The 26977-nt window shown below is 53.0% G+C and overlaps 1 protein-coding gene across 1 annotated transcript in view; it reads right to left on the reverse strand.

Moving 5' to 3' along the window:
* CNTFR (ciliary neurotrophic factor receptor) overlaps positions 1 to 26205 on the reverse strand; it is a gene marked incomplete at both ends in the record, with an annotated part of 86511 nt that extends 60306 nt beyond the window's left edge. Inside the window, one exon of the mRNA XM_082496949.1 lies at positions 26124 to 26205. Within this exon, the coding sequence (XP_082353075.1) occupies positions 26124 to 26205 (82 nt within the window). The remainder of the gene's footprint in view (positions 1 to 26123) is intronic.
* Between the last annotated feature and the right edge of the window lie 772 nt (positions 26206 to 26977).

Here is a 26977-nt window from a genome sequence, read left to right on the forward strand (position 1 = left end):
AGGGACTGGAGAAATATCTCCCCATGCTTGCCCTCCCTATCTAGACATCAGCCCCTGGGTCCTGTTGATAGGTAGGACTACACAGGCAGGATCCAGCCATTCCTTGTGTGAAAGCCCACAGCCTGAGCCCATCTGCAATGGAGAGAGCCCCAGGGTGAAGCTGACCCTGGAGGAGACCCTGGCAGGTTTGAGTCCTGCAGATGGTGTGTCAGGACACCTACTTCAGATAGGGAAGCAGTACCTTTGGGAATGCTATCCCTGCTGGGAAAGGGGGTGCTAAGATCAGATGAGGAAAGACTGGGTTGCTGTGAGTAAGGTGCTGGTGAGATGCCTCAGAATCATCTTAGACACTAGCCAAGGTGGGGACCTTTGAGAAACTGCACTGATCACACAAGACTTTCAAGTGTCTTAAAAAAGCTTAGCACGTATACCAACAGGCAGACAAAGGGGACAATATCCAAGCTGAGGTGTCTGTGTGAGGAAGGGTAGCTGGAATGGGCCCAGATAAACAGGCGGATAGAAGCATAGAAGATGGATGGGTGGATGGAAGAATGAATGCATGTGATCGCAGACAGACGGACAGCTGGCTGGAGGGGCACAGATGGGATGGAGTGAAGCGTATGAAGATGAACGGATGGATTACTATGCTAGTGGATGGATGGATGGGCATATAAGGGGATGCAGAGATGTGTAAGAGGACGGAGGGATAAGAATACAAGCAGGTGGGTCAGTGCAGGGAGGGATGGAAGGATCAGTGAACAGCAGTGGGGCTGGGTGGATGGTTGGCTGTTTGAATGACTGTGGAGATGGATGGATGGATGGATGGATGGATGGATGGATGGATGGATGGACGGACAGATGACTAGGCAGAAAGGTGGAGGGATAGTTAGAGATAGCAGAGCTAAAGTAAGAGTCCCAGCACCTTACTCAAATTCTCCTCTGATTTCTTCTATTGCATAAGGTAAAGACATTTTCTCTTCCCCTTTCCTGCTGGGTCACAAAAAGCCATTGACTCTCCGGGCCTTACACGTGGGGATCTGCTTGGCAGAGACATTGGAGACACCGCACCACCCACTAACTTTGCATGGAGAAAGGCTCATTGCAGCGATGGGTCCACAGACCTGCCTGCCTTGCCTGACTCCTGCCTGCCCAGTGCCTGGCCCCCAGGAAGGCTTGAGAGCAGGGGGATGCTTTGGGGTGCCCAGATCTGCTTCTAAGGACTGTGGCTGAGACCTTGTCTGTAGGTGGTGGCAGCAGGACTAAGCTGGGAAGGGGAAAAGGCACCTTGAATTATTTCCTATTTGTCCTTAAACACAGTACAAACATGTTGGCACTCACCCAGAAAGACTGAGGGAGCCATTCCTGGAAGACAGGTCTTTGAAACCAAGGCAGTGATTTAAGGCCCCTGATGAAGAAGAAACCCAAAGTACAGCTTCAGAGGAGGCGTTTCTCCCAGCCAGGTTTGCTGAGGCTATTACTGGAGCTGAGCCAGGTTCCCATGTCCCTCCTGCCCCATGCCAGCCGTAGGAGTCCCACCCAATCACACTGCCATGAGAATGCATGGCAGCCCCACTGGCAGGCGTCACCTCCCTTTTGGAAGGGGCACCATGGGGACAGTGTTGTCCCTCCCCGCCTCCAAGCTGGAGCAGCCCTGCCTTGTGCTACAGACACCAGTTCTGCTTTAGGATGGGGATGGGCAAGGGTGACCAGAGCTTTTACTGGGAGCCTCCATCTCCCACAGGCTGGGTATGGGCAGGACGCCCCTGGTCCCAGCCCACCCAGAGCCTCACAGGTCCCTCAAGGAGGGAGGGGAGGGCGGTTTGTACCCTCTCCTGGTCATCACATCACTGGTAACACATGGGATCGGAGGCTGAGATGGTGCCTATGCTGCAGGGCCAGCCCTCCTGGACGGACACTGATGGATGGCACAGGCAGAACAAGGGCCAACAGCCAGGGGCTGCAGCTCAGGAGGTTTGAGCTAGACATGGCGGAAAATTTAGTCTCCAGGAGGGTGGTGCAGCCCTGGGATAGGTACCCACAGAGAGGGGGTATCTCCATCCTTGGAGATCCTTGGTCTCTTTTGACAAAGCCGTGGCCTACTGTTGGGCCTCTTCTGAGTGGGACACTGGTCTAGATACCTCCAAAGATCCTCTCCCACCAACACTGCTGTGATCATTGGCTAGAATTGATCCTGAGAAAAGCTGTCCTGCTCCTACACCACCCTGCTTCTCCAAAGTATGCTGGTTTTTGGGTCAGGCGACAGGATGAGGGTGAAGCACACACGACGGAGCAGCTATGGTGCCACACCCCAAGCAGCAACATGCCTCTGAGCATCCAACTCCACCAAAGGCCACATCGTCTGCTGCAGCACAGCATGCAAGACAGGTACAGCAGGGCTTATGACATAAAGTCCCAGAGCTGGAGAGGAACTGCAGTGGTGCGTAATGAGGGCAGAAATTACAGCTTTACCCACAGCCCTGAAAAGCTGCAGCAGAGGGAAGATTGGAGGTGCCTGTGGGACAGACACACACAGCTCCCAGTGGTGGACCTGGGGTAGCATGGTGAAACAAGCCGTGAGCTCCTTTGCTGCCCTCCTAATGATGACAAGTGACAATTTGACAGGTGTGATCTGTGCAACTGCAATGCAAGGGGGACCAACGGGGACAGCGGTCTAGCAGAGAGACATGGAGGGCAGATGAGAAGAAGCAGCTGAGATGCAGGACCCACGGGAACATGTTTGATGCTTCCCAAACCCACCCTGCTCGGCTGGAGCTCCTCCACAGAATCATCCTCATTTTCCTTCTTAATGAATCTTGACCTGCATCGAGACTGCAAGGGCAACAACACAGGGAAATCCTGCAAACCCGAGGGCTGCCCTGGCATGGACGGTGCTGGGAAGGAGGAAAACTCCTCTTGGGACCCTCCACCTCCACTGGCTGCTCTCCCTGTTCCCACTGAGGCTCCCACCCTGCCAGCGTGGGCAGCTGCCAGGGCAAGCGTGCCACTGGGCACTGCCCTACGGCAGCACGCGTGGAGCCACGCCACGGACGCGGCCCCAGGGGTCTGCGCCCAGATGCCCCCAGGGGTCTTCTGAGCAGCCAGCAGAGGAAGCGGAGAAGATGGTTTGCATTCCCGGCGCCGGTGCTCACCGCAGCCCCTCAATGGGGCTCTTTGTGCCAGGGCGGGTTGCGAGCCAACCTCCAGCACGCACACATGGGGGCCCAAAACCGCCCTTGCCGTCACAGCGATTTGCAGGCAGACGGGGCCAACTGTTTCCCCCAGAGCCCTCTGCCCAAATGCGGCGCGGGTTGCGGCTGGCATGAACAGCGAGAGAGCAAAAGGAAGGCACCGAAGCATTTTTGGGGACAGACACAAGCACTCATCTGCAGGACGCACAGCCTCTGGCTCTGCCCCTCTTTTGCAGATGGGGAAACTGAGGCAGTGAGAAAGGACACGTCCCCTTCTGCAGCAGGACGGAGCGTTACATACGTGCCTTCAGACAGCAGGACCTTCACATCGCCCTCGTTAGCCTTCGTACCTCCCTCGCTAAGCAACTGGCCACAAATAATCATCTCAGTGGCTAATTAGCTCTCTGTGTATGTATTCATAAATTATACATTTGATGTTTACACAGTGCCGGGGCTATGCCGAGAGCTTTCCAAGCAGATAAACCGGTGAGGTCTTGCACCCTGCAACTTCCCACAGTAAATGAGACGAATAAGCCCACAGGAGATGAGCTGGGAGCCCCAGAGGGTGGGGAGGATGAGGGGAAAGAGCCCGGCCAGCGCGGGGAGGGGAGGAGGAGAGCACTGATCCCCACCTTGGCTGGCCACCACTGCAAGAGCTGCAAGTGCCTCTGCTCAGCTGTGTCCCAGGTGGCCCTGCCTTCTTGCAGAGATGTCTCACGTGCCGATGCTTGTGGGGGATGGTTTGGCCGTCTCCCGTCATCCTTCCTGCATGGAGGAGGATGCTCCTGGCCATTGGGTCTGGGTCTCACAGAGTGGTGGCACAACCCTGTGACTTGTCACCTGTGACTGCACCCATGCTGGCTGGCACGAGCATCACCAACCATGTCCAAGGGATGCTGGTGGCTCTGCTCCCATCTGCAGTTTCACAGCCCTGAGGTCTGCCCTTCTTGAGATGAAACAGCCTCTGGCACTGGAGAGGGTTTCCTGACACCAGCTTCCCAAAGCGCAGCCCATCCTTGATCACCTCACATCTATTTCCTCCGGCGCCACGTGGTCTTTGCAGGGCTTTTGTTGCCAGCAGAAACCTTTCCTTCAAGGAGAAGGAATTTCATGCTTAAAGAGGCAGTTTCCCCACGAGTGATTTAAAACTAGATACATCTTTGTAAGGAAACAGGCATAATTAAGTGTCATTGATGTAGCCAAAGATATGGACTGTTCCAAGTTAATTTTGTCCATTAATGAAGAATTGCAGCAAGCAGACACTGTGTTTGTTTGCTCTACTTTGGTAAATCCCTGGAGTCAGCAGCTTTGCTCTCTTGACAAGAAAAAATAATTAGCAAGAAACTTTAATTAAGAGATAACAGATGGGTGCTAAAGGACTTGTACTCAATCACTCCACGATAGCCTAGGAGCAGATCTTAGTTTACTTCAGGGGTGTTGTAAAGGAGGCGCTTCCCCCTCTGACACGCTCGGCTCAGGGGAAGCTCCAGGGCAAGAGAGCCTCTTCTCTCAGCCTGGATGTGACCACAAAACATTCTTCTGTGGGGGTAGGCAAAGCCCTGCTGCCCCTGAAGAAGCTCTCCTCCAGCTTTGCTGCAGCTTTACCTCCCACCACTGCTCTACAGCTGAGTACACCTCCCTCTGCAGCTACACCCCGAACCCAGCTGGGGATGTCCCTCATAGGGTGAAACGGTCCTTTGTGGCCCTTCTAGCCTCTCAGCTGGAAGAGGCTGATGCTTATTCCATGAAACTTAATGCAGTATCTGCTGAGACTTTCTGGGGACGAAGGGAAACTTTTGCAGTCAAGTATGTCATTGTCACAAATGATAGTCCTTGCCACAGGCTCCCACCTTGACCTGGTGGTCCAGCAGTGGGGCTCTTCTACCAGCTTGGCATGCTGTCCCTGGGCCTGAACTCCAGGTGACACAGTCAGGATGGCGACACTTGCATGGCTCGTGCGCGGGAGCCAACAAGGCTACGCACTGGCAGGGCAAAAGCACCCTCCTGGGGAGAAAAGGCAGCACTCAACCCAGTGGGAAACCGCAGAACAGAAACCCACTGCTGGAAGCAGAAGCAACACAAGCTCACAGCAGAAGCGAGGGCCAAGTCCTTGCTGCAGCACTGGCTCAGCCCCAAGGGATGCGGCAGCTCCCCGTGCCTTGTGGTCTGTGGTCCCACGCTGAGCCCTGGCTGACAGACGTGGTAGCAGGATGGGGGAAGCTGCCTTAGCAGACAAGTAACTTCAGTGCCATTTTTTCTGCTTGTATCACATCACCAGACTAGCTGAACGGCTTTGGCCTCGTCTGAGTGGGATCTCACCAGGGCAGAGCGTGCCGTCCCTGTGCCAGAACAGGATGGCTGGGTCCATGTCTCATACTGGTCTTGGTGTGCTTTCAGCACCCCCATGTTAGGACGGAGCCCCTCTTGCAGCTCTTCAGACCTGCCAAACCACATCAGCCTGGAGCATCATGCCGGCAGTGCTCCTTGCTGCAAGCCAGAAGGGCTCCATGTCCAAGGCAGACTTGTTTGTCCCACATGCCATCACACTCAATTCTTGTTGGGAGTAGCAGGGGCTGTACAGCAGTGTGCTCCCCAAACACCAATTTGTCCCTGGCTGCAACAAGCTGGAACAGTGACCAAGTCCCTCCTGCCTTGGTAACAGGGTCTCTCCAGTCATGCATGGGTAGGTGAGCTCAAAGAAGCTGCCCTTTCCCACGTCTTCGGGGTAGGACTGAGCTCTGCCAGAGGGTACTAATGCTAGGGTATATCCATCTGCAATGGTCGCATACCTCTAGCACTGATTGTCTTGTGTTGCCATAGGCAGGATCAAGAGAAGATGCACCTCTGCTGCTACTTCTGCTTTTCTCTCTCAGCTGCTCTGGGCTGAGAGAGCTGGATGCTGTTGATGCTGTTGATGCTGTTGATGCTGTTGGGCTGGTGATCTTAGCTTTTTTTTCCCCAGGAGACTTTGCTCTTGCACTCCAGCAGAGGACCTGAGCTCACATATTGAGCTGGTTTCCAGCAGGAGGTCTTGGTAAGACTTGCACTTGTATGTCCTAGCTCTTCTGGTCCAAAAATGTCTGTGTCCTGGGACTTCAAGTACTCTCCTTGCCGGGACAGGCTGAGCTATGACACCATTTTCATCCTAAGGCAACAGGAAGGATGGATGGGACTTTGCCCACTTGGCTTCCTTGCAAAGTCAACTTGAGACGACCTTTCCTGAGGAAGAGCAGTTGCCCCATGAAACAGCAACTCCTCCAACTCCCCTGCATCAACACCACAGGTGCCCTGGCACGTGGGGTGGTATGATATGGAGAGGAAGGTGTTGGAGGACCAGACAGAGATGAATGGCACTAATGAGAACCAGCACATAGCACAAAAGTCCCACCAATATCCTCCAAGCCGGGATCACTTGAGCCTTCGCCCTTTGCTGCCAGGTGACTGGTGTTAGCACCGCGGATGAATTAAAGCCTTGTTTTCTGGTCTTGCTTTTTCACGCAGACAGGATAAATTGCTGTAGGCCACAAAAGAGTGCTTAGATCAGGCTTTTCAACACCGTTTAAGGGGAAATCAATACGATTCAGAATTAGGTGCCCAAATTACAGCCGTAAACACAAGAAAGGCTTATTGTGGTCCAGCAACAGTGCAAAGACGCCTGTATTTACTGAGCTTTGGGAGGTGGGAGGGAAGCGCTGGATAGAGATGTCAGGGTACCTCGCACCCCACTGACCGCAACCTGCCTTTTAAGCCCGGTGCACAGCGTACACTTCCCCATCGCTGTTTGCCAATGCCCACGCGCCCGCCCTCAAATAACAGCCTTCCGCCGCGCGAATACACCGGGGGCGACTGCTATTTGTTCACACAACAACCCGGCTCCCGCTTCACCCCACTCAAGGCTGCGGATTAGCATCAGGCATTGTGCAATATTTTTTTTATTAGCGCAGAATTATGGAAGTCAGAGGCGTAAAAGACCTGTTGGGTCCCACTCAGTCCATCCTCCTTCTGCCAAGACAGTATTGCTCCCTGCAGCATATTTACTATTTCTCCGGTCTAATTTTACATACTGTACAATCTGTGCAGTGCCAAGTTACGATCCCTGTGTGAGAAGCAGAGCTCTCAATTTCCAGGCTCTTGGGTGTGTAAAATCACAACCGCGATGTTAAATTAACTTTTTTTTCCCTTGCATTTAATCATTTAATAGCTCTAAAATTCAGCCCCTCAGGCTCTTTCTGTCTGTCTGTTGGCTTGGGTTTTGCCTGCTGTAGGCCAGTGGCTTGTCGCTTACAGATGTAACACTCACACCCCTGGGTGGATCGGCAGCAGCTGGGCTTGAAGCTGGGACCGCTGCAACTAAACACATGAACTTCTGCAGCCCGAGGATGGAAATCCTCCTCCGCTTTCTTAACCACAGGTACGGGAGGTTCATCCTCCTCCGTATGACCCGGCCCCGGCAAGGAGGAGGTACAGGGCGCACCGCATGCGGGGCCAGGACTCAAAGGCAGCACCCAGGCTAGATTTAGAAATCAAAGCGAGGGTGCAACCTGCAGCACCAAGACACGGGGGGACAGGGCAGCACTGACGCCCTGTGCCCAGGAACTCCCAACAGAAAACACCAATACTTTTTCCTCCATCCCTACGTCCACCAGAGGTTAGACCTCAGGACTTGTTTCTTCCCAAGACAGGGACTTCTTCCCCCTGCACCAACACCAAGACTCTTCTTCATGCATGTGGCTACAGGATAACAGAGGAACCGAGCTGCTGCCAGGGCAGCACAGTGACCAGAGGGTGGGAAGAATTGATGCTGATGAAATGGGAAGCATTTTCCCAAGTAATTTTTTTTCTTTTTTTTTGACTCAATCACCATCACTCACTACTCCAAGTAACACTTGCACTTCTGGAGCCTGGTGATGATTTCAAAGCAATATTAATAATAAGGCAACCATCTACTCTGCCCATCAGGGGCTGTATTAACAATTACACCAAGGCCTTGGGATTTGCCTTGGTAATAACGAGATATTACATTTGCATTTCATGCCTTTCATTCCGAAGGATCCTCAAGCGAAGCCAAGCCTAGAAATGATCACTGGCATGTGCTGAGCCATGGCACCGCTGTGGAGCTGTAGCCCAACAGTCACACAGAGCATCCCCTAGGTGTGAGCACCTCTGGGGTGAAAGATGGCAACGTATCAGACCCATGGCACACTGGAAAGAGTGTAACTTCCACCAGAGACATCAAGATAAGTCCCTGAGTGTAGCTAAAGGAGCACTGCAGACCAGGACAGGGCCCCAGGACACAGCTCCTGGATTCAGGCAGAACGTGGAAGCAGGCTCCAGATGGGGGCTGAATGAGTTTGGGTCTCTGGTTATGGGTTGGAAAGTGTGTATCTGGGCCATGAATGACACGACTGCAGGATCAAGGTCCCCAAATGGTTTCTGAGCAACTCCCAGACCGTATCTATGAGACTGCAGGAGATTGCAAGCACACGATGCTTTGGGGCATACAGACAGAGGCTTTGCATGCCTTCTTGTGCAGATGTGCACATGTATCCCTGCAAAGCACAATGCAGAATCAAGGAATCATGGAATCACAGAGTTTCAGAGTTGGAAGGGACCTCTAGAGATCATCTAGTCCAACTCCCCTGCTAAAGCAGGATTGCCCAGAGCACATTACTCAGGACTGCATCCAGGCGGGTCTTGAAAATCTCCAGAGAAGGGGACTCCACCACCTCCCTGGGCAGCCTGTGCCAGTGCTCTCTCACCTGAACCGTAAAGAAGTGTTTCCGTGTATTTGAACGGAACTTCCTGTGTTCTAACTTGTGCCCATTGCCCCTCGTCCTGTCACTGGGAACCATTGAAAAGAGCCTGGCTCCATCCTCCTTCAACCCACCCTTTAGATACTTGTACGGCATAATAAGGTCTCCCCTCAGCCTTCTCTTCTCCAGGCTAAAGAGTCCCAGCTCTCTCAGCCTTTCCTCATAAGGGAGGTGCTCCAAGCCCTTAATCACCTTAGTTGCCCTTTGCTGAACTCGCTCCAGCAGTTCCCTGTCCCTCTTGAAATGGGGAGCCCAAAACTGGACACAGTATTCCAGTTGTGGCCTCACCAGTGCAGAGTAGAGGGGGAGAATGACCTCCCTCGACCTACTGGCCACACTCTTCCCTATGCAGCCCAGGATTCCATTGGCCTTTTTGGCAACAAGGGCACATTACTGGCTCATGGATAATTTACTGTTTACTAGGACCCCCAGATCCTTCTCCTCAGAAGCTGATGGCAGATCATATCACCTCTCAAAAGAAAGCATTAAGATGAGGATAGTGAGTTGGGAGCTTTCAGCTGGGTTTCCCATTCCCAGCAGCAGCACTGAGTGCTTTCAGAGAAGGGTGTCTGCAATTCCTTGGAGGGTCGTGAAGTAAACTAGCTCCTGTCTGGTCCTGCTCCCTTGTTGCTGCCCTAAGCATCAGTGTCCAGCACCTCTTCCAAAACCTCTGAAGCAGATGCTCTTCATTAAGCAGCTGAGCATCTCCAAGCAGCCCCCACGGGATGGCTGGTGGCAGAGGCTCCTGGGTTCCTCACGCAGAGCCCAAAACAACAAAGCCATAATTTCTATTCGATGCTGGCTGCCTCTCTGTTTCTGGAAACACCTCCTCCTCCGCAGAGCCTTTCCTGCTCTTCTACCCACCGCTATTCCCTCTCTGTACGGCTTTTAACGCCATCCCTCTGAGTAATCTCTCAAAAGCAGAGAGCAGTGCTGCTTTCAGACTCTGTGAAACGGGAGCTCAGCCTGTCTTTGAGAGCATCTCCTAACTTCCAATTACTGATGTTGCTGTTTCAGAGAGCCCTCAAGTTGGTGGTTTGTTGGTTTTTTTTTTTTTTTTCTTTCCTGTGTTGTAGATGATGAGCAAATGTTAGTTCAGGAGCAGACATTCATTCAGTATGATTTGAACTAATTGCCCATTATTTCCTAAATTTCAACACTTAAAAGATTTGAGTGTCTTATTGCAAAACAACAGCTAAAAGCCCAGTTATGTTCATTGACTGAAATACAAATAAACTTGCCCAGCTCTCTGGAGAGCTCTTGTGCTTGAAGCAGAAGAAGATTTTACGGAAGTATATTTTCTGAAAGTAAGATTATACAGAAGCTCACCATGTCTAGAGCTCCAGTTATCTGAAGGCACTACTGAATTACAACTATTATTAGCACAAGAGATACTTCAATTCTGGAATTTCTGTAAAATGTTTTGAGTTCAGGTTCTGAAGCATTTAAAGGACTTGCGAAAAAATCTTTGGCTCCAAGTCAGCAAAGCACTTAGGCAAGCCCTTAACTTTCAGCATGTGTTTAAGTACCTTGCTGGCTTGGGGCTTTTAACCCCGGCAAAAAGAAAGCAAGAGGAAAGAAAAGCCAAAGGAAAGAGTTCTGGTGTCTGTGGAAATCTCCAGGCAAGCCGAAATAATATGGGAATCTCTTCTGGAAAGTTAGAAAACAAAAAATAATAGTGATTTGCTTTAAAATTGAACGCTAGAGGAAGCTTTCTGGAGTGAGGAGAAAGACTCCCAGAACAAATGGAGTATTTCAATGTAGCCTAATGCCAGCTTCACTCTCCTGCCTATTCAGCACGCTGAAATTATTTATTGCTGAAAAAAAAAAAAAAAACCCAAAACAACCCCTTCCCAATTCCAGACTAAGCACGATGAGAGAGAGAAAAATCTTGGCTTCAGCAGTGAAAAAACATCTCTGAAATGAGTCGGCTGTGAGCGGCTGTCTCCATCAGGAGGGAGGAAGAGGAGAAGGGATGAGGGAGTGAATGGTAGTAAGGAGGAGGAGGAGGAGGAAATTGCCCACAGGCAGGAGCCTGCAAACAACCGCAGACGCTGCCTGTGGGAGGGGGAATACGAGAAAGTCCTTAAGGAGAGAAAATCAGTGCAAATCTATGCACGCACGCACGCACGGAAAGCAGCTACAGGCAGCAAGCAGCTCTTCCCGTACCTCCGGCTTGAGGCCATGAATAGAAAACAAACTGAAGCAGAGTGAAAAGAGGATGCTCTGCAGCCCACCCAGGGAGAGCGGCTGCCAGCCCGCAGGAGACGGCGACGGGGGAAAAGAGCGGCCGCCTGCATGGGGATGGGTGGGAGGAGATGCTCCGGCTTCTCCGGGCTCCCACGCTTGCAGCCCCCCACTACCCTGGCACGGCTGGGGCAAGCTCAGGATGCCATGAAGTTGGAAATGCTGCTAAGGCCCCATCAGGGCAAAAGCCCAAACTTCCAAAAATTATCCTTTAAAGGGAAAAAAAAAAAAAAACAACCCCCAAAACAATGCCCCACTGCATTGTATAAAAGGCTTTGCAACCCTTTTTTGGGGGGTAGAAGGGGTTGCCAATTTAAAGTGAAGAGCCTAACCATTTCTGAAAAATACCAAAAAGACATACTGCAGCCCTTCTCCACGTCCTGCAACTTTTTTTTTTTTTCCCTTGACAGAGAAATATGATTGTGCAAAACACTCAGACGTTGATGGGACTTCATTTTCCAATGGAAAATGGCTCCCCTGAGGATTTCCCCGTCAGCTCTGCTCAGGACAGACTGGCAGCACACGCTTCGCTTCCCGACGGAGATGCCCCTCCATGGGAAGCACAGGGTCCCAGCACAGGGGACGGAGATGGCTCTTCCCCAGCACTCGCACTGCCTGCAGCCCCCCGGGGATGGGCACCCTGTCACCCACAGCTCTGCACCAGCACCCCACAACATGCAGCTCTCATCTTAACGAGCTGACAACTCAAACAGATGAGACAAACGAGGAGAGCATCATTCTCCCCGTCTTACAGATGGAGCTGAAGTTCCCACAGCAGATTAAATGACTGGCCCAAGGGTGTGCAAGTTGTCAGCATCAGAGCTAGGCTCTGATGTTCCTCCTCCCCTGTGGTCCTATGGCACCTAGTACATTGACACCAGGGTTTAGCTGGGTTCTCCTGATCCTGCTGTAATATAAACACCCAAAGCACAGAATTCATTTGAGCTGGTGTCTTTTTATCCATCTTGAACCTCTGTATGCCCCTTGAGATGCCAGCACTCGGACACTGCAGTGGTGGCTTGTGGCACTATGAGACAGCTGCTGCGGTGTACGCTGCTGACTCCCCCTGAAGCGGCAAAGTAAAAGCCTTCCATAAATAGCGGTTACACTGAAAAACTCCTCACGGCTAAGCAAGTTAAGAAAAATGGCCCAAACTCGCTGGAGGAAGGAAAACACAATTAAATCACCTAACAGCCATATCCACTAATCCCTCGGGCTTCCAGGCTTGACTCTGAAAGTCTCTGCCTGCTGACATCCACCACTTCCCACCCTTCTTCCAGCCCTGGCACTGCTTTTCCCAGCCGTGCATGCGTGTTGTGCAGGAGAGAAAGCCCACCAGCGCCCAGGGCTCCCAGCACACAGTCAAGCCCGACCGGGACCCCCTGGCAATGGGGTGTGCAAGGAAAAGCTTGGGAGCTGCTGGCCCAGGCCACAGCACAGATTACAGACACACTATGTTTGCAGGAGGATTCAGTATTCACCAGGCTGGGAGACGCGTCGGTGACATCACGCAACACGTTAAAAAAGCTGTGACATTCCGGCCTTCACTGTCAGTAGTTCTCACTATGTGGTTGTCACTCTGGAGCTGTGATTTAGGGCAAGAAGATGAATGTAACAGGATTTAGTCTGCCTACCTAAATCCTGAAGTTTTCCTTCTGGGCTTACATCCCAAAGTCCTACTCATGGATCAATAGAAAGATGCCCATGGCCATCTCTCTGGCGCTGCCAGCAACAAAACTGGAGAAACATGGAGAAATAAATGCATCAGGGATATGAAATCCCATGGACTCAATAGACTCAGTAGAAAATACATGTCCAGACTGCAGCAAGATGGACAACTTCATGTGGAGGGAAAGCTCACCAACAGAAAAAGGCTGACCACTGGGTGTCTTGCTCAGATAGGGTAGACACCTCCATTCTCAAGTGACTGACCCAACCCTCTCCAAATTTCTTGAGGGACAAGGCACATCCCACCTCCCAAAGAGCACTTTTTGGTTGTCCAGGGGTTGCAAGGTTGCTGCTGCATTTGGATGGGGAAGCTGAGAGCAAAGGGAGTCCACAGAGGTCCCATGCTTCGACGGCTGAACCTCCTGGTGGGCTGAGGCACCCTACCCTGACTCTGCTGCCATGCAGAAGGCAAGAGCAGCACCTTCGCTAAGGCTAAGTCAAGTTCAGCCAATGCCAAGAACCAGAAAAATAATATGATTAAAAAAAAAACAGCCCTGCCTAAATGTATAAACAAATGTTTCTTTTAAAATGACAGCTTCCGAAGTCTTATGTCATTCCTATTCCCCCAGGATTTTCCCTTCTGTCTCCCGTGCTGCCATTGCAGCAGCTGTGTAACTTTTGAAGAGCACAGACCGGCAGTGTGAAAATGGCCGCAGTGATTATATTGCAACACTTCACTGCTTTCCTGAGCTGCAGCTCCCTCCTCCACTGTTGGAAGTGAAGTACGATCAATGCTAATTAATTAAGGGCCCGAACCTACCAACCATGGTCATAGTGAGTTCAGTGCTGTTTCTTGAATATTCAGGGCTCACTCTCCATAAAAGTGAGGCTCAGTCTCCAGCAACTTGGGCTGAAAACAACAGAAACTCTCTTTGCAAGCCGGGAGGGACGGACAGACATGTCCATCTCAGGGCTGAGAGCTGGAGGAGTCACCTGCGCAGGGGCAGACCGGTGCGCCGCAGCTGTAAATCAGCTAAGCACCATTGCCACGATGGGAAGGGCAGTAAGGCAGCTTGAAGGCATCCCTAAAGGCTCTCCGCCAAAAGGAACCACGGAGCTGGCAGAAATATTACACCCGACCGAGGCCAAGAGAAGGATGCTTGTGATGGGTCCAGCAAGAGAGCACAAGCATCCTCCAAGAACAAGGAGGAGCAATGCCTTTTCTCTTAAAGCCCAGAGGGCTGTGCCCTGCGATGCTGGGAGAGTGCAAAGCAAGGGCTGGGTGTTACCAGGCAAAGCTGGGGAGGCTCCTCAAGGGAAAAGCCCTGGAGATACACGAGGCAGAGAAGAGTCCCAGTAAAGTGAATGGAATTCCAGCAGGAGCGTCAGTGGGAACAGCTCACGGGCAAGTGAGCCTGTGGCCATTGGCATTGGCCGCACTTCCTCCCCATGCCAAGGGGCTTTGTGTGATGCTCTAAGAGCTGGAAGGAACCAGTAGGAACCTAAGCTCCTGAGCTGCTTTCCCCTATGCCACAGAGCAGGGATCTTCACCCAAAGGAAAAAAAAAGAGACAAGGACACAGGCCAATTTCCCTGTGCTTCCCACCACAAAGGTAAAACTAATTTTCAAGTCTGCTGAGTGCAGGAACTTGGGTGTGATCACCAGCCAGGCACCTCACTGCATCCCAGGTAATGTTACATCCCCTTCCAGGAGTCCCACAGGCCACTCCTGAGTGATGTCCCTGGATTCTCATGCTTTGCTCCAAGACTCTCCAGTTGCCTCAGCAGCTGGCACAGGTTGTGGCAGATCTCCAGGCTCCCAGTTATGGCCAGACATGGAGGTTTCCTATGGGAAATTGCAGGGAGGGGAGTAGACAGACAGACATTAGCTTCTGGATTTAATACACTCTCACTCATGTGTGCCTCAGTTTCTCATTTGCACAGTGTGCTCTCTACCGGAGCAACCGCACCACAGTACAGGCAATCCGCAGATGCAGCAGAGTCCGACCTGCCAGGGCTTGCGGCTTGGCTGGAGTCAGGGGATCTCAGTGACTCATCCTACAAAGTCTCAAGTTCACATCTACGGCTGGAGACTCCCCTCTGGAGCAAGCGCTCCGGGCTTGGCTTACCGTTTCCCCTGGAGAGGGTTTGCACACAAACAATGTGAATGGTGAGCAGAGCTCTCCTGCCTGGTTCAAGATCTGTGCTTGGACGGATGCATGGCTGTGGGACTACCAGGACTGGCACCCCGCAGCAGAGCCCTGCACACATGCTCTCCATGATGCAGGTTTGCACCAGCCGCCGCTGTTGTGAGGCTGCCTCCCTGCTGCTCACAACAGGACAGGACCCTGATCCCCCCCCCCGTAGCTCTGTTACCTCTGTGAGGGATGCTCAGCAACTTCCTCGGCTTTATTTCAGTTTGGATCCTGGAGGCAGCTGGTGCGGCCCCCTTCAAGCAGCACAGACCAGCAGAGGACAGAGGAGACCTCTCTCCAGAAAGCAGAAGCACGCTTTGGCATAGCAAAATGTCCACTCCCCACCAGTCCTCTGCCAGCAGAGCTGTGTTACCCCGCAGCACAACCAACGCCTGGACATCAGAAATACATGCACACATCATTACACCTGAGCAAATTCAGAAGGAATCAAGCAAGACACACTACACGCTGCAGCTCTGCTTTAGCTTGTGCATCCCAGTCAGCTCCTTGGTGCGACGGTGCCAGCTCTCTTCTGCCTACAAAGCACACGGGTCTTGGCCGGCAGAAGTCCTCCAGGCTTCCAGCCTTGCAGGTCAATGTTTTTCAGCATCGACTCTGCAGACCTCCGGCTGCTCTGTAACGCTCCAGAATAGATAACTAAGAAGAATCTGGCTGCTGCTGGATGTCTTAAATCTACTAACACCTGCGCTGGGGGAAACGCTTCAGGCTTTCCAAGCCAAAAAAGCTCAGAAGGTCAAGTGTGCTGAACCTGGGACGAAGGGCAGCCTATGGCAAGGCTCTGCCCCATCCCGGGGGATTTTGCACCAGGATGTGGATGTGTCTTGCCCAGTGCTGTGGGACAGGGACGCACACTGCACACAGACACATGCGACCGTGCAAGGGATAGTTGTCGGCCGCTTCCCCTTGTCTCCTGAGCGGAGACAAAGTCTGTTTCGTTCCCACATTGAGTAACATGCACACAGCCCCTTCCCCAACGCCATCCGCTCCAGTATGGCTCTAAGCAAAGGCAGGCGGTACAATGAGGCTCCGGACTCCTCAGCTTCAATTAGCACCTGGTGGCAGCTAAGCCTAAATAACAATCTTTCCCCGCAAATCCTACACCAAGAGATCGATGGTCCATACGCTGGACTAATACTGCTGTAACCCCTCCTGCCTCCATCACCTTCGATTGCTGTGTGGTTTCACTTCACTTCTCCACCTGATTGGCCTTCCTGGAGCACTCATTACGAGGTGACATGCATCGCTTTTCCCCTCTGTAACGAGCTTGCCACAGCCCCTGCTCAATCCTTCTTCTTCTTCTCCTTTTCCTTTTAATATGCTACAATTATATTGGCTTCTCTGCATGGATCCGCTCCATTTAGTGCTGCCTAAGACGGCTTATCCTGAAAGATGCTCTTTTCATTTGCAGGACAGACTACACATCTTGCAAGCCGTTCTCCTGTTTATTGTTTATGCTCTAGCATCTCCCACCCGGATTAGGAATCTGGGTATTACGTCTTCCCTTTGCACAGAAGCACAGTGTCTGCCCAGAGAAATTAAAGTCCCCAAAAGACAACGATTACTAAGGTTTGTGCATGTTGTGTTGCAGCATCTGCGCTCCCGATCATGCTTCATGGTTCCTTTGCTCTGTTCCCACCCTAGTAAAATCTCTCCCTGGAAAGTGGAGACAATAACATTTGGTTTCAGTGTCCTGCCATGGCTGTGCTCCCATTACCCAGGGCTTTGCTTGGTCACAGACATGTCATGGGTGGCCTGAAGACCGCAGCAAGTGACTCACTCTGCGTCCAACACTACTGATGGATGTGCAGGACCCGAACATCTCAGCCCCAGCCTTGCCCTGCCCTTTTGGTCCTGAGGTCTGTCACACACCGCCCTGCTGACATTCTCCGGGAGTGATTTGTAGCACCCTCTGCGAAGGTCGTGGGCTCCTGCGAGCAGTGTCCAGAGCTGCAGCACTTTGCTCTTTCAGCCTGACTGGAGACTGGCTTTGCAGTCCCAGAGCAGCCTACAATCCAGGACTTCGCATACTGGAAACCCTTCAAAGGGGATAACTAATGAGTGGCACCTTCAGTCCAAGTTCAGCTGGACACTTGTTGCTAAACAGGCTGGTGGGGACCAGGCTGCTTTGGAAATGTGAGGTGGCTTGCTCCCTGGGATGGCCATGCGCCACTTCCAAGGCGAGACCTTTCCGAGCTTTTGGAGGCTAATTGAAGCCAAACCCCTGAAGCACTAAAGGTTTCCACTCCAACTGTCACTGTTTTATGAAATCTTCCATTTCTGGAAGCTTTGGAGAATGTAACAGGCACAAAAAACCAACACACGTAACCCATGGTCAAGGATTGCTTCCCCCCTCGCCAAAGGCAGCTCAGTGCTAGGACAGGACACAGCCCTTCTTCAGCAGCCAGAGCTCACGCAAAGAGCAAAGCCCACGGCTATTGCCCATGTGCTGGGCTACACCTCAGCTCCCTGGGTCTGAAAATCTGTGAAAATGAGATTTTGGCTTCACCAGCTTTTGGGGGCTCACAGCTGCTATTGCAATGCCTTGATTTACAACTGAGTGTCGGCAGGGGAAGTAATGCTCCTGCTTCATGCAACAGGACGATGCCACCCTGAGAAGATGACCTTTATCCAAACCCTTCTTCCCAGCTTCTCCCCACGATCTGGGCTTGTCCAGCAGTAAGTTTCAGCAAGGATTTGTCAGCAAGGACCCAGCTGGCTTACACAGATGCTCCAAAAGCCAAATGCTGCTCCCTGTTCCACGCTGCCCCGTGGGCACATCTTCACCAGGAGGTCCTGCCTCCTCCCCGTGGGTCATGGCAGCTTTTTCTCTGCCAGCAGTAACTCCCAGGGCTTCATCCTGAGCTGAATGCTCTCCATCCAAAGCTCCTCTGGGTGTCTGGGTGGACTACAAACCCCGTTCCTCCTCCTTCATTGCTTGTCGATACGTTTAATGAAGTCTAAGAGACTACTGAGACGTGGTTTTCCTTGCCACTGGCAGAACTAATGAATCCTGGCAGACTGCAAGCCTCCCAGCAGTTTCTTCTTCTCACCACAGATATGAACTATTTTCACCAGTTTTGTAGGATCACAGGCTTGTCCAAAACCTGTCAGATCCACTCTTACCTTTAGTTAGCTTTTCTTTTTTTTTTTCTTTTTTTTTTTTTAAATCTTTTACAGCCTTGTGATCTGCTTCAATATACCAGACTGATAGAACTGTTCACATTTTTGTTAGCATCTCAGATATTTCCTACTAGATTTCCTTCTGAGCTCTCGGATGGCTCATGTGGACCTGGGGACAGATCCCCGCTTTGCTCCAGAACCTTATTTCTGTTGGCTCCATTTCAAACAACTTCTTCCCTTCCCATAAAGGCATAAATTCAGTGCAAATGCCTCCAGACAGACTTGTATAGAAAAAGCAGGCAGCTTATTTGCGGTGTCCTCTGCATGTCTCCAAACTTCAGCAACTTGCAAAGAGCAAGTTTTCAAAGCCCCGCTCCCTCTCACCTAAGTGCCGATCCCTCCGTTTTTCTTCCTGCCCTTCTCCTCTCTCCCCCACCTCCACTTTAAAAGCATCTCTCCTCGCCCATCCGACAGCACTTTGCACAACGGGACATCAATCTCACGCTGACCTGAGGCTATTTTCCAAGCACAGACCCTAGGATGAGCTCCACGAGCTCTCCGCTCCCTGTCTGATGGGCACGACCTCCGCTGTGCTCCGGCAGCGCGCCCCAGCAAGACGGGCCACCCTGCCCCACGCACCCGCCACTTTTTTTGCGGTGCAAAACTAACAGACACTGCATGGAAACCAACGCTCGCAATTTCCCAGCGCCCAGGGGGGAGGAACGAGCCCGGGATGTGCTCCCCGTGGGGTTATCCTGCACGACCGGCCGGACCCCCGAGGGATGCTCAATGCTGGGACCTGCAGGGTGATGAGGCAACGGGCAAGGAAACACAGGCACTAAAAATAGGCTGTCTGCGGTAGGGGCTGACCACATTTATTAGCAAGCCTATGCTCTGGCTGACCACAAGGTCAGCCTCCGAGAGCTTGGCCATAATTCACTCTGTGTCTGGGCAGGAAATCTACTTGAGCTCAGAGGGATGTCCAGTAACAGAAAAAGATGTTCCAGGACCCAGGGCTATTTTTGCTGTTTTCTTTTGCTTTGCAGACAAGGAACATTTTGGGAGATGCATCTTGTGCTGAGAAAAAAAAAAAAAAAAAAAAAAAAAAAGAACAGCAAGGAAAAAGCCAGGTACTCTGGAACAGACAGAGGTGTAGAGGTGTAGGAAGTCAAAAGCGGGGTGGGGAAACCACCATGGTAATGGATGCCCAGGGATGGGGGTTACAGACCTTCCTTGCAAAAGCATCAGAGGGACACAAATTTCATGCAACTCGGGCTACAGCCAGGTTGTACCTCTGGCCAGCATCAGGTGAGATAGCAGATTGGCACCCAGCAGATAGAGCAACCCCACTGGAATGATGCTGGTCCCCAGCAGGCAGCAGTGAGTTTGGGCTACCTTAGCCCCCAGGAAGCAATTAGCAAGGCAAAGGAGGCAAAGAGTGGATGCCTGCCCTTGAATGGCAGCCTTCAGAATTATTTAAGTAGGCTCCGAGTCACAGAGAAGCCCGAATCCTAATCGCTGCGCACAAGCCGTCAGCGCTGGAGCCTTCGTGTGAGGGGTAATGTGTCCTCGGTGAGTCAGGCTGACTCACCCGCCGGGGACACGCGCTGCCTGCAGAAGGGAGGTGACCGCTGGGGTGGCCAGCGGTGCAGGCAGTGCTGCTCTGCCAGGGACACTGCCATGCGGGGATGTCCACACCTCCAGCAATACCTTCCCCCACTGCCCCAGTGCTTGTGTCTATCCCCTCTTGCAGCTCCAAGGCAGAAGCATCCATCTCCTCACGACATGCCCAGGAACCGAAGTCTTCCAGATACAGCTGCCTCCTTCAGCAGATTATGTGAACACCGCTGTGAACTGAGCCCATTTAGCCTGAGGACAGGCTGAGCTCAGCCCCCCGGCTTTGACTACGCTGAGCAAACCCTGATAACATCCTTTCAATGCCAAGACATATCTGTTTATTGATCCAGCACCGTTACCTTGGTTCTGGCTCTCCAAGCTCTCCATGAAGCAAATCTGAAGAGTGTTTTGGCTTCGACGTTACTTGCAAAGAGTAAGGGATGCAGGGGCAGGTAGAGGTTATGCCAAACCTTGCTTCCTAACCCAAAAGGCGTCCTGGAGTGTTCTGAAACCAGCTCGCACACTGAACAGGGCTGGAGTTTGGAGCAAGGCTGGTATTTCAGCCAGCTGGATAATAAGAGCATCCAGAGTTGTAACACGAAGAAGTAAAAAACGTAACTGCTAATGGGGAAATGATCGTTAATGGGGAATCATCATTGCAGGAGGGTGGTCCCAGCGTGGCCCCCCCAGGTATTTGTTCTTGGCCCATTGCTAATCACTCATCGTATCAATTATCTTGAAGGCAACATAAAACTGTTGCTGGCAAAGTTTGCCAGTGAGAAAAAGGCTGATGTTGATAACAGAAAGGACGAGTCCATCGCACACAGAGCTCTGGAGCAGCTAATATAGTAGCTTTCCCTCGGCAAGAACATGTGTTTTATGCAGCCAAACACAAGTCCATTCATCTCCGGTGGAGGAATGTAGGTCAGACTCACAGAAAGCAGGGCTGCATCTTGAGGACAACACCGATAACGCCTTGGCAGGAGCCACCCAGAGATAAAGTGCCAGTGTGCTGTGATGAGAGTAAAACTTGGCCTGAGACGCAAGGAGGTGTCAGGGGAGGTGGGAAGGTGCTATGTCATGAGGAGACAGAGCTTCTTCCTGCGCTGGCCCCAGCCTGAGCAGGGAACGAGCCTCTGCGGGAAGCAGGCGCCATCTCCAGCCCCAGGCCAGCTGCTTCACGCACACACACACACACACACAAACACACGGTCCCTTTGACCTTGCCTTCCCCAGTGTACACAGAGAGTGCCAATTACAAAAATTCCAAAACACTCTGTTGCACACGCATCTCGCCCTGGGGAGCGGGTGGAAAAACAAACAACACATGACAGATGTTAGTCATGTCGCTTAATGCATGATTGAAAGGCACTTCAATGGAGGGGAGAGGGAGAGGGAGAGGGAGAGGGAGAGGGAGAGGGAGAGGGGAGAGGGAGAGGGGAGAGGGAGAGGGAGAGGGAGAGGAGACATTCTGTACACGTCTTTGGAGAGACTACTCCAGCAGCGCTGTCTTAGGTTGAATGTGTACCTCCCCTGCGCACCCGTGGGCACAAGACCAAGCCTCGAGACCCAGGCAGACCACCACACCACTTGAACCCAGGCACCTTCACTGAACAGCATTTGCACACCAACCAAAAACTACTCAGATGTCTACAAACAAACCACACGTCACTGCGTGAATCTACAAACCACCTCCTACACAGAAAGCCCAGAGAACACCCCAAAAAGCAAAGCAACTAGTTTAACTGCACCAGGCCTGGGGAGTTGCACAGGGCGGTGGATGTGGGAGGAAGCAGAGTCCAGAAAGAGCAGGTCACATCCCCGTCAGCCAACGGAGAAGGTTGGACAATGTGGGGAGGGGAGAGAGGGACATATCTATAGTTGGTTTCTCTTCAAAAAGCTGATTTGTGTGGCTTTGCTCTGCATCTTGAAGGCTGTTTACCGGCCCAGTCTTTGTCTTAGCTGAAATGTGGGCAGCATTTCTAACGAGGCACATGCAAACTGGAGCTCCCGGGAGGCTTTGCAGCAGAACCGATTGCAAAAGATTAGCGCCAGGGCTTAAGAGAGCAAGGGAGAAGTGAAAGTAATGAAACAAAATCTCTCTTTCTTTTCCTCGGTTGAGGAATGATGGGGGCTAATTGCTTGTTGCTGGTGAGAAAGAGAGGAGATAGCAGCTTCTGCGCCCATCAATAAATTAACCCCAGCATGTGGCATCTGAAACGCATTCATTTCCAGAGACGTTTATCTCTTTGTCTCCTCTCCTGGGTGAAAACATAATTATTGTTTAAACATGAGTTAATTCAGCAAGGTGAGGATCAATAAAGCAGAATTACTCCTCTTTTAAAAGCAGAGAAATCTCAATCTGGGACACATGTGGACATAACTCTGGCAGCACTGACAGATGGGGAAGACGCTTTGGTCGTGGCAGGAGCCAGGGGAAGCGGAGCTCACTCTTCCCAGGGCTTCTGTAGCCCTTGGGTCTACTGGTACCAGCTAACTCCAGCCACGGGAGTCATGGCAATGAACGGAAAGCACTGACATCACCCATGCATGTACACTTTATGGCCTGACATGCGGTTATGCATCTCCACCACGTACAAACTTCCCACATAAGGAGCTTCGGCAAAGCCCCAGGGCTCGTGCCGTGGCCTCACCCCTTCCTTTGAGGGTGCCCAAGTCCTGCTAGCGAGAGGGTCTCTGCGTGACAGGGACCCCTGCCAGCGCTGCTGTCACACGATGGAGCCCCTGGCCAACCAACAGTGTGCGCGTTGCAGCAGGCAGCATTGCTTCTGCGCTCTGCTGAGCTTTCCCCATCGCCTTCCTCTACGCTGAAATAAATCGGCAGCAACCGCTGTCCGGAGGAGGAAAGACAGGAAGGAAAACTTAGCCACCCACGATAACGGGGAGGGTACCAGCCTCTACTGCGTGTTCTTCAGCCCGTTCTGCCTCCTCTGTCCCCTCCCATCTCTTCTTGCAGCTCCAGTCCATCCCTCTGTGCTGGCCAGGAGCTACGTGGATGGGGACGGCTCCATGGCGGCACAGGGCAATGCCCGTCTCCGGAGGCAGGCTGCCCCTCATCCAGCAGCCCCATCTGAAGCCGGTACACTTTTAGTGCTTGCCCATGCAGTGGGGGGACATCCCTGGACCACCTGCCCAGCAAGTCCGGCAGGAGGGCCAAACACCACCCTACGCCAGCCTATTCTGGCAGCGAATCCCTGCAAGCCTCATCTCTGTTTTTTTTTTTTTCTCTGCCTCCAATTTTACCTAGCGCATCGCCTTTTGCTTTGCTAAATTCAAGAGCACTGAGGTGGCTGTTCGACCCTGCGCTGGCTGCCCTGGCTAGGCTGGGGAAGGACAAGTGTTCCACGCAGCGGCAGCGATCCCACCCACACTGAACGCCCCACCGGAGCCTGCCAGAGCCACCCAGCGTGAGGGGCTGAGCAGCGTGGGGTGATCAGTTTAGCAGCAGTAGGATTAGCCGTGAGCACACCGTGCAACCCCCGGCTGGTGGCAGCACTGGCGGCTCCAGCAGCATCCACGGTCCAACCCGGCTGGCCCAAAATGGCATCAATGCCAGAGCTAAAGACTCTGTGCTGGAGGTGGGCTGGGAGCAATCCCTGTTTGATGGCTTGAGCAATTATGGGGGTGAAGATACAACCTGGGAAATCAGGGATGTTTCTCCTGGGGAGTGGCATCGCCCGCCCACAGCCAGGCACTCTGCCTCATCCCCGTGCCACAGAATCACAGAATCTCCTAGATTGGAAAAGACCTGTAGTCTAGTCCAATCGTTAACCTAACACTGACCAGCCCACCACTAAACCATGTCCCTGAGAGCTATATCTGCACGACCCTTAAATACCTCCAGGGATGGGGACTCCACCACTGCCCTGGGTAACGCGTTCCAAAGCCTGATGACCCTTTCAGTAAAGAAAATCTTCCTAATATCCAATCTTCCTAATATCCAATCTAAACTTCCCTTGGCACAACTTGAAGCCATTTCCTCTTGTTCTAAAGAGGAATGATGCCCCTCCGGTTAGGGTTTCACAAGGGACCATGCTGTGGGAGAAACCCCTCACTAACACCCTCTCTCGCTGCCCCTCTGCCCCATACCCACATCAGGACACTCAAAAACCCCTGCCCAAGCCAGCACATCAGCGAAATACTCCGAGCATCCCCTTGGGGCTGCCCTGAGTGATGGCTCTGGTCTCCCACCACAGTGCCCACCATCATGGGTAGCTGGAAGCGGTGGTGCCCAGCAGGGTGGTGCAGGTGTAACTTTAGCAACCTGCATGGATGCAAAGCAAGACAGCTCTGCGACCGGAGGGAGGGAGAGTACCCAAATCTGCTGACTTCTGAGCGCCTCCAACCCTCACCCCCCCAAAAAAAAACCACCTTGGGGAGTGGGGAGCATCCTGGGCTCCTACATCCCAGGCAAAGGCACCCTTTGTTGTGTCAGCTCCAAGGAGAAGGACCAAAGATGAGCAGCAGAGGGGTTAACGCGTGAGCAGCCTCACCTCCTCTGAGTCCGATGCTGCTTTTATTAATTCATGTGCCACTTTGCAGGACGCTCCAGTAATCACCAGGGTGCACGTGAGAGCCAGGAGCGGGTGGCCGGCCTCGCTGCGCTGTGCTCGTGCTCACTTAACAGCTTGTCACATCCTCCTCACTCAAGTATTCAGTGCTAATGCATCTCTTAAAGTGCTTCATGAGCTATTAAAGTCGAGCGTGTCTCAAGTGCATGATAAATGGACTCTATACCAGTGTCTTCCCCCCACCATCTCCACCCGGTCCACCAGTGGGATTAATCCATCCTCCCACCCCATTCCCGCTGTGCTTTCCCAGCCCCAGCGCCCAGCTGGCAGGGGATAAGCCCGGGGGCTGGCTAGTGAGGGGAGGCTGCGGTGGGGCAGGGGGTGAGCTCTGGGGGATGGTGGGGGGACGGAGCACACCCCTTGGGTCTGCAATGCGGGGCAGATGCTCCCCAACTTCATGTGCACGTGCGCTGGTGGGGAGCAGTGTTTTTCTGCCTTGACAACAAGTTTCAAGTGTGCATAACCCTGAAGTACATGCCACCTCTGTGTTTTGTCCACCTCCCTGTTTGATAGGTCTGGGCTGCTGTCCCCACAGCTTGGAGGGAAGCAGCATGGCGCATCCAAAGGATGCTCTGGCAGCCTCGACACTGGGTTCTTCAAGGCTTCCCAGGTAGTGGTCCTGCAAGCACAGCAGGACCAGCAGCATTGCTTCTCTGCAGAAAGCAACACACCACAACAAGCAGCACACAGCTCAGCACCCAAATGCTTTGAGCGGGCGCCCTGGGGAGGTCTTGGGAACCCAGCAAGCTCCCTCTGTGTCCAGAGACTGGCTGTCCCCATGTGATGGGAACATGCTGCCAAACCCCATCTGCTTCGTGTCCAAGCAAGCAAGGCTGTCGGTTTCCAGCAAGGTACACCCACCCAGCTGGATTTAGGGGAGCTCAGCAGGGTGCTCTGGCTGGGTTCCTCAATCCCACAGATGCACAGGTGTCTTTACTGGAGTTAATCAGCAAAATTATCCTCTACAATCCACCAAAAGCAACAGCAGCCAGGCTGACTGCCAGAGATCCAGTGAGTTTTGGAGGTTGCCCATTTTGTTCCACTATTGCAGGGTTGCCATAGGTGACCCCACCATGGGACCCAACCCACTGCCCCATAACCTGTCTGCTCCTGCCTGGACCCAGGACCACCAGTGTCTCTAAAATTTCATCTCTCTAAAGCCATCTCTAAGGTAAGCGCGAAATCCTCTGACAACCTGAAGAGGCAGGAGCAAGTGGTGGGCACAGATGGGTGGTAGCAATGGGGAACGAAGTCACCCCACGGAGGTGAGAGCAGGATGAGGCATCCATCATGGTCACGGGGTAGGGCATCAGGGCTTGGGGCTGTCAGGATGCTGCTCATCCCTTCACGGGTGGGTTGCACAGGGCAGCGTGCAGAAAAGGGAGGGTAAAGGGCTGGGAAGCGGTGCCCTGGCTGCAGGGGCACCCTGGGACACATGGGGTTGTGGGCAGGGCAAGGGGGACCAGCAGGCTTTGTGGGGACGCAGGATGCCCAGATCCTGCAGCAGTGGGCAGAAGGGAGAGGAGAAAAGCGATAAACATCCAGAAACGCAGTAACAGGCAAACCCGGAGGGCACACCCAGCTTGCCCCAGAGGAGAGGCTGGAGGAGTGACATTCACATTTTTCGGGACCCCCGAGGTGGGAGAGGTGTGAAGAGACTCACCCTGCTGGCTGTGTCTCTGGGCGTACACCACCACCACCGCGGCGAGCACCACGCAGCAGGCTGACGGGACGGGGTTAGCCATCTGTGGAAGCAAACACAGGCAGGAGCAGTCAGGGTTTGTCCCCAGGCGACCTTGCACGCAGCGTGCTGAGAGACGGTCCCTCCCGGCCAGCCGAAGGGCACAAGGAGATGGCCATGAAGTGAGACTTCATCTCAGCTATGCAGGAACCTGCTGCAAAACCGGGCGTTTTGCTGGCCCACACTTTATCGGTCAATGTGGCACTTTCCGTGGGAGCTGCCAGCGCAACCAGCTGCCTGGAGGCGACGAGACGCCTTGCACAAATGCTGCATTTTCCTTGTCTCATTTTCAACCTTCCCCTTAAGAAAGTCAAACCCTGGTGCTGGGCTCTCCTCGGCAGCTGCAGCACCACCCTTGGAGCAGACACTGCCTGCAAGCGGGTTGCAGAGGTATTTTGAAGAGCTGGGAGCGCGCCGAGGCATTTCAGAGCAGCAGCCGGTGCTTAGGATGTGCAAAATGCAGATCCCAGCATGAAAATGCAGATCCCAGCGCGGGCAGCTGCTGCTGCTGCTGCTCCGGTGTGGCTCCCCTAGCACCGAGCACTGTGCTGTCCGCCAGCCCGATGCAGAAGCAGCAGCAGCATCTCTGGGCACGCCAGGGACAGCATAACCCTCATCGGTGTCTTTGCAGTGACCGACGGGTGCTGCGTGCTGCCCCAGCTGCCTGCCGTTGACACCCCGATGGACCACGGTCAGCCCCCATCCCTCTAGGCTGGGAGAGGGGCAGAGGCTGCTCGGTCCCGACGAGCCCTGCCATGTCCCAGGAGATGCTGGGG

The sequence above is a fragment of the Vanellus vanellus genome (genome assembly GCF_965231255.1).
Source record: "Vanellus vanellus genome assembly, chromosome: Z".
In the NCBI taxonomy this organism is placed as follows: domain Eukaryota; kingdom Metazoa; phylum Chordata; class Aves; order Charadriiformes; family Charadriidae; genus Vanellus; species Vanellus vanellus.